Here is a 7,904-nt window from a genome sequence, read left to right as displayed (position 1 = left end):
GTAGGGAAAAGTGGGTAGAATTGAACTGAGATCTTCACATCTTTGTGAAGATTACTTTGTTGGCGTAAGTAAGACAGTTGAACAGTGTTCATTTCTTGGAGGTGTTGAGCTTGTTGGTTTGTTAATATTTGGGTCCTGGCTAAAGTGCCACAGTTTGCCTGTGCATCTCATTTAGTCCTTGTACCAGTCTGAAGAGATGCTAAGTATCATGAGTCCTGTTTTACAGAGGGCAAATCTGAGGTCTGGAAAGGTTAATTTGCCCAGTGGTGGGTTTGCTGGGCGTTCTATTCCTCTTTATGGCTTTGGGAAGATGCCAGAATAGATAAACCTCAGGGCCTCGTAAGCAGACAGCTGAGAGATGAAACAGGATTGCAGGCTTTCTTTTGAGCACAAGAGGCATCGTTGCCTTTAGGTGAACAGAGTTTGCTGACAGCGCTGTGCAGGGTTGGCTGCTGAGCTCGCTCAGGCCGAGGCAGCCCCTGGGTGGATGGACTAGAGAGGCCAAGTGCTCTCACTGCAGAGTCTCAGTCAGGGCGGTTGCCGGGGCGGGGGGCATTGGGAGATGAGCGTCACGCAGCAGGAGTGAGCGCGCGCGCGCGCGTGTGTGTGTGTGTGTGTGTGAGACACGGCCCTCAGCCCCGGTCCCAGTAACCCAGCAAAACCTCAGTGACAGGTTTCAGTCAGTGAGGTCAAGTACTTGGAGCTCGCTGGAAATCCAGCGGTTTCTCAGTGAAAGGTCCTGAGGTTGTGTGGTGCTTAATTGCCAAATTACTACCTCGGTCCCTTTCCCTAGTGGCCGCCAAAAACCATTTTATAGATGAGGCCTATTGCTTCATGGACAGCAGTCCCATCTTGATCTGTTCTCATTTTTATGTCCAGTTAGATGAAATGTGATTGATGTTTATTCTCATTAGAGCATTGGCTGGCTATGATATTTGCCTATCCTTGCCATTTTTGAACCATGGGAAAACACCTTGAATTGTTACGATTTTGAATGCAGGGGTTTCATAAAAGTTACGCTGTTTCAGAAGGTAAGAAGGCCTTGTATCTGGTGCAGTTCTGAAGTGTTCTTTCTCTGCAGGTATTTGAAGTATCTCACCAAAAAATATTTAAAGAAGAATAATCTCCGCGATTGGTTACGCGTAGTTGCCAACAGCAAAGAGAGTTACGAGTTACGTTACTTCCAGATTAACCAAGATGAAGAGGAGGAGGAAGATGAGGATTGAAACTCAGTTTTCTGGAGCATTTTGTATGAATTCTTAAATAAAATTTAGGAAACAAAATGGTGGCTTTCCTTGTATCTCTGCAGTGTGGATTGAACAGAAAATTGGAAATCATAGTAAAAGGGCTTCACTTGGGCTGCCACTCACTTACTTGTAATTAAACTTTTTTTCTGCTTGAAAATTTCAATTCTTTTGGTTGAAATACCAAAATGTGTAAGTCTCCTTCAAGGGAACTGACTACTGTTTGTCATTGAACAGGTGGATGAGGGCGTGGAGATGTGAGTTCAGTTAGTTACTGTGTTACACCAAAAGGGGTGGGTCAGTTTCATCTGGTACTTTTCTCAAAGATTGAGGAATACAAATGTGGGAACTCCTGATTCACTGAAAGCAGATCCAGTGACTTGTTTGTGAGGTTCTTTTTTTTTTGGGAAAGTGGCAGTGTCGATAAAATGCAGGCTTCTGGGACATTTGTCTTCATTTTCTGGTTACAAATTACTCTTGATGGACACAGTTATTACTATGTACGTTAATCCATTTTCTTCCTGTAGAAATAAAATGTCCTTTTGCTTCGAATATTCTACGCCACCTCTGGAAAGGGTCTGGAGAGCCACTGTGAAAGTCACAGGTGTTCAGTTAAGGAAAGATCTACAAAATACGAATTTGTAAATAAGCATTGTTTCTACAAGTCTTTGCACCAAACTGTCACTTTGAACCCCACCAGGGGGAGCTGGAGGTGAGGAATAGTGGAGCTTCCAAAGGTGGGTGTGCGTGAGGTTGCCTGGTGTCAGGCTCAGAGTCCCAGAGTTCTGGAGTCTTACCCCCGGGGCAGGTGTGGAAGAGAGGGGCCTGGGAGACAGCTCAGGCTGAAGAGAAGTCTTGAGATGCCCAGGGAGTGAGTAGTCCCTTTCACACCATTTAGGCCACGGCTGGGCTTAAAAGTCATCCTACAAACACGTTAAGCAGGGCCAAACTGAAAGGGCTTCCCACGATATTGGGGGTTCTGCTGCACGTGTAGAGACTAGAGATCTGTGAAAGGTCATTAATGGGATCATAAAGATGTGATTGTTGCTGACAGAATAGCAAGAGTGACTGAGGAGAGATCCTGATGCCTTATGGTGCCCTCTAAAATTTAAATTTTACAGGAATGTCTGCATTGTCTTAAGGTTACGTTATATCAAATTCACGTCTTTCAAGAGCTTGCCTAGGGTGCCTTTCCACACCTGAAATTCTTGTGATCTTGCTAGTTGCATAGCTGGAAATTAAATGTTTTGAGTCATACCTTGGCTCCCATTTAACATTTGGTGCTCCTTGGGTTGAATTTAACATGTTGAGGCTTTGTAATTTCATTTGTGGTAAAGGCTCTAGCATTTTCTATTTCTATGCAAATTTCTTGAAGCAGAATTGTTCGCATGTTTCTCTGCCCTAGAGAAGGCATTGTTTCTTTCAAATTTAACTGAGGCATCAGTTGCTCTTTGGTGCTGTCCATTACCATGATTATTAACTTTGTTAGCAAGTTTGTGACTTGGGTTTGCAAATTTACTTGTTTGTTGCATTGATGTTCCCTTGTAGTAATTCTTAGTTTGGTTGTAAAAAAATTAGCCCTGGGCTGAAATTAGCATATAAGTTTCTTCTTTTTTTAAAAACTATTCCCAGAATTTAAAACTTGTAATAAAATTGAAACTTTTTGGGTTTTCTATGCCTTTTGAATTCTTGTATTTTGACTTTTGATCACATTTTATATTAAAGTGGCTAACGCATGGCTACTATTATTGTACAAGGCTTTTTTTTTTTTTATAAAGGATTGGCATGTTAATCTGTTTAGCAACAATAAATTGGTTGGTTGTCCTCACTGATGAATTGCTGTACCAACAATGACCTTGGACTTCATTAAGTTTGAGAAGAACGTGTCTTTTATTCCCACTTTCTTCACCCTAGTTATGCCGCGGCGCCTCAGGTTCTGGAGTTGACTTATACCCGAACTCTCCATGTAGAATTTCTTCAGACCAAGAGCCGGAGAATAACTTTGCAAACACGTGACTTTCTGATGGATACGTGATGTGAACTTGAATTACACGGCACCCATTATCCCAGCTGTGCCCGAGCCACAGTTTAGACCCATTTCACCTGCCTGATCAAGGCACAGGAAGAGACTGGGTCTTGGAGCGTTTCAAGCTGAGATTTAAGTGCATAAAGGTAGTGAAATAGGAGCTTGGTGCAGCCTTCTCAGCTGACTCCAGATCCAGCACGGCTTCACCCTTGGCTGGGTGAACACCATCTCTCATCTGAGGTTTAATTTTGTTGTTTTCCTTTCAAAAGCCCCCGCTACCCCTTTCTGTGGCTTTTTCAGTGGTGAAGGTGTGCTTTTCTGAGTAGTGTCATCCTCCTAGCATTTGGGACGAGCCACGTGGTGAAATAGACCAGTGCTGGCTGGTAAGTGGTGCCTAGCACAGAGGTGTTCGGAAACATTGGTGTCACAGACGGGGGAAAGTGGGAGAGTTGGATCACATCAAATATATTTTAAGACAATTGGTCAAAATTACAGAATGTTTTGGGGAATTTGGCTTCAGCCTTTTTAGGGGTCTCTTGGTTTCCTGGAAGGTGAGCAGGACCCCAGTATGGTGATAATGGTCCCCTGGTCCATTACTGACACGCTCAGGGGAGCCTGGAAGCTTGCTTTCCTTCCTCTTGCTGCCTGGCCCTTCTGCTGACTTACCCCAAAACTTCACAAGGCTGTAAGCAGGGCCCTCTGCGGGGCCCCCCTTCCTGTGAGGGGGGCACATCCCTAGGAGGTGGGTCCCTGACAAGAGACAACTACAGATTTGGCAGTACCAATGGGACAGGCCTCTGCTTGGTAACCTTGGACAGAGCCAATATATTAAAAAAAAATAGTTTGATTTTTTAAATGAATTTTTATTGGAGTATAGTTTATTTACAATGTTGTGTTAGTTTCTGCTGTACAGCCAAGTGATTCAGTTATACCTATACATGTATCCACTTTAAATTTTAGATTCTTTTCCCATATAGGTCATTACAGAGTATTGAGTAGAGTTCCCTGTGCTATACAGTAGGTTCTTATTAGTTATCTATTTTATATATAGTGGTGTGTCAATCCCAGTCTCCCAATTTATCCCCCCCCCCTTGGTAACCATAAGTTTGTGTTCTACGTCTGTGACTTTTTCTGTTTTGTAAAGTTCATTTGTACCAGTTTTTTAGATTCCACATATAAGCGATATCATATGATATTTGACTGACTGACTTCCCTCAGTATGACAATCTCTAGGTCGTTCTAAAATGTGTTGATTTTATTTATTTATTTTTGGCCGTGTTGGGTCTTCGTCGCTGCGTGCGGGCTTTCTCTAGTTGCGTCGAACGGGAGCTACTCTTCGTTGCGGTGCGGGGGCTTCTCATTGCGGTGGCTTCTATTGTTGCAGAGCACGGGCTCTAGGCGCACGGGCTTCAGTAGTTGTGGCACGCGGGCTCAGTAGTTGTGGGGCACGGGCTTAGTTGCTCCGCGGCATGTGGGAACTTCCCGGACCAGGGCTTGAACCCGTGTCCCCAGCACTGGCAAGCAGATTCTTTTTTTTTTTTTCCTTTTGCGGTACGTAGGACTCACTGTTGTGCCCTCTCCCATTGCGGAGCACAGGCTCCGGACGCGCAGGCTCAGCGGCCATGGCTCACGGGCCCAGCCCCTCCGCGGCATGTGGGATCTTCCCGGACCGGGGCACGAACCCGTGTCCCCTTCATCAGCAGGCGGACTCTCAACCACTGCGCCACCAGGGAAGCCCTAAAATGTTTTGATTTTGGATTGTCACTGAGGTGTAATTACAAGCTTTGTGATCAGCAAATCCGAGAATCATGTCTCGTGAAACTGTTACCTTAATGACAGGCTTCTTCTTGGAACTGCAGAGTTTATCGCATTGTCACCTTTTGGGGCTTTTTGTTTTGTTTTGTTTTTTTGCGGTACGCGGGCCTCTCACCGTGGCGGCCTCTCCCGTTGCGGAGCACAGGCTCCGGGCGCGCAGGCTCAGCGGCCATGGCTCGTGGGCCCAGCCCCTCCGCGGCATGTGGGATCTTCCCGGACCAGGGCACGAACCTGCGTCCCCTGCAACAGCAGGCGGACTCCCAACCACTGCGCCACCAGGGAAGCCCTGGGGCTTGTTTTTAACAGCAGTCATTTTGGGTCCATTGTTATTAAAATGTGTATTTAATAGTTTAACAGTAATCAACGCTCTCCTTTAAATACTACTAGAGATTGCTAGGCAAAAATCCATTTGTTTCTGCCCTTCCAGTTTCTGCTTTGCTTTATTTTTGGTCATTAAGTATTGTTACCTAGCTGCAGCCATCGCAAGAACAAGGACGGGGAGAGAATTATGAGTGATGAACATCTCGACTCTAATTTGCCAAATTAAGCAGTTGGAACTGTTCTTCGTTGAATGATATCTGACTTAACCTCACCTTGGGAACTGGAACCAAGGTTAATGGTGCGTGTGTGGTGGGCTCTCTGGTGATGGGAAATGCTGTAGGTCAGTTTCTCTGAAGTGGGACAGGGGACCTGTGGAAGTGTCCTGAACTCATTCCACCTGTGGGAGGGGTTGGGGGCAGGGCTGGGGACTGGGGTGGGCAGTTTGGTGGCGCTTAGGGTCTTTTCCTGGTTAACATTCAGGAAGACAGGAGGTCTGGAAAGAGGAAGGCAGCCTTGCCAGGGAAAATGCAGGCCTGCTTAAAGCCTCAGTGGTTGAGGTTCCGAACCTCAGTTACATGCCCAGGAGGTGAAATACAGCTTCAGGCCAGGAGGATCCCTTGCTTTCTTAGTCCGCTTCCCTGCTGCCCTTTCCTTGGCCCTCGCAGGCCACCTGCTCGGGGCAGATTCAACATCTCTCCTAATGTGGTTTAAAAGTGATCCAGGAGGGCTTCCCTGGTGGCGCAGTGGTTGAGAGTCCGCCTGCCGATGCAGGGGACACGGGTTCGTGCCCTGGTCCAGGAAGATCCCACGTGCCGCGGAGCGGGCTGGGCCCGTGAGCCATGGCCGCTGAGCCTGCACGTCCGGAGCCTGTGCTCTGCAACGGGAGAGGCCACAACGGTGACAGGCCCGCATACAGCAAGGTGATCCAGGAGATAGGATTCCCAGGGCCCTGCACTTTTTCTGGGAGGCTGGACAGAACTGTTCTCTCCCAGGCATGACTGAAGAGGAGCTTTGGTTTGGGGCTTGCTGGCAATTCACTAGGTCGGAAGGGGGAGGAAAAATGTGCTGCATATTTTTCCAGCTTTCCCCATGCCATCCATCACCTTCAGGTCACAGCTTGGGCTCACTGTGGAGTGGGTTGTGGCCACCTCCCCAAGAGGTCTTGCACTAGGGGCCCTTGCCAAGCACCCAACAACTCTCCTGGTTCCTCAAAGTCCCCAGGAAGGAAGAGCCCTCCTGGTGATGCCAGTGGCTCGGGTACTGGTGAAACAGATAGGTGAATGCCCACCTGGATGGAGCGGGTGCTCAGCCAGTACCAGAGGGGGTGGGTGCCAGAGAGGAAACCTCCTCCCGGCTGCTTTGGGCTTCCCAAGTCAGGTAGATCTTGAGGGTCCTTGGCATGACTGGGTCTCCAGTGGCTTCCCCCAAACGTGTCTGGCCCCAGGCAGTGAGGTGAGAGCGCCCGCCCTTTCCTGGCTCTTCTAGGGGTAGAAAGCCCGCCCCTGAAACTTTTGCGTTCTTAGAGTAGCTTTAAGACTTGCTGCAGCCGAGGCTGGTGGCGCGTGTTTAAAATTCTAGTCTTGCTCCCGAGGGCTTCGGCCTCCATCTTCACCTTTAACAACCGAGGGCTGGCGGCGCGGTTCCTTCCCGCTCCGCGCGGGAGTTTTAGGCACAAAGAACGCAGAGCCCGCATCACCCCCGGGGCTCTGGATGTGTTTAAAGCGGACCCCGCCTGGAGGGGCGTTTTGGAAGTGGGCACGTGTGCGGTGGGAGCGGGGCGCGATGGGGTGAGGGAGGAGCCAGGCTGTACAGATTTTTCTGGAGGAATCAGACCCACTGTCTCCAGAGCGGCCCTTGCCCAAGTGCGGAACGCATTTTTCTTCGAATCCTCTTTGGAAAGGGGATTAGAAGCGTGTTGCGGCCGGTGCGGGGCGACCAGGGTCTCGGCGCGTGTGAGCGGAGTACGGGAGCTCGCTGCCCGCTGCCCCGGGGACCCTGCCTCCGCGCCCTTGGGGACCCTTCCCGGGTGGGGGCGGCAGCGGCATTGGGCCTTGTCGGGGGTGCGCGGGCCGGCGTTTCCCCGCCTCCCACCGGGCCCGGCCCACCCGAGTCCCAGCTGCCAGCTCGGCCGTCGGGTCCCCGGGCGCGTGGTCGCCTCGACGGCTCCCCCTGCCGGAGCGCCCTGTCCCCACCCCGCACCCAGAGTCTCAGGACTAGTCCCCCCAACTTGTTCTCTGCTGTTAACTAGTCGCGCTGCCGGAACGATGGGATGGGGTTGCCACAGCAACCAGACTGGACGTCACAATCCGGGCATGTGTGCCGCCCCCCCCCGCCCCCCCCTTCTTGCTGCCTGCCGCCGGCGCTGCCGCCGCCACCTCGGCCGGCTGCGGGACTCAGGCTGCGGGGCGCGGTGGGCGGAGCAGCCGGGGCTTTGCGGGGAGCAGGGTGAAGGCGGCCGAGAGGAAGGGGGTCGAGACGGGGGGTGGAGCTTTGGGGGG

At 50.1% G+C, this 7,904-nt stretch overlaps 1 protein-coding gene across 1 annotated transcript in view; it reads left to right on the top strand.

Annotated features, from left to right (window-relative positions):
* The window catches only part of RPL22 (ribosomal protein L22), a 7,097-nt gene extending 5,709 nt beyond the window's left edge, over positions 1-1,388 (top strand). The window contains exon 4 of the mRNA XM_007453282.1: positions 1,082-1,388. Coding sequence (XP_007453344.1) covers positions 1,082-1,226 — 145 coding nt within the window. The 3' untranslated portion in view covers positions 1,227-1,388. The remainder of the gene's footprint in view (positions 1-1,081) is intronic.
* Positions 1,389-7,904: the final 6,516 nt, after the last annotated feature.

The sequence above is a fragment of the Lipotes vexillifer genome, unplaced genomic scaffold (genome assembly GCF_000442215.2).
Source record: "Lipotes vexillifer unplaced genomic scaffold, Lipotes_vexillifer_v1.1 scaffold575, whole genome shotgun sequence".
Classification (NCBI taxonomy): Eukaryota; Metazoa; Chordata; class Mammalia; order Artiodactyla; family Lipotidae; genus Lipotes; species Lipotes vexillifer.
The sequence above is the reverse complement of the archived record's forward strand: the minus strand, read 5'-3'. Positions and strand labels throughout refer to the sequence as shown.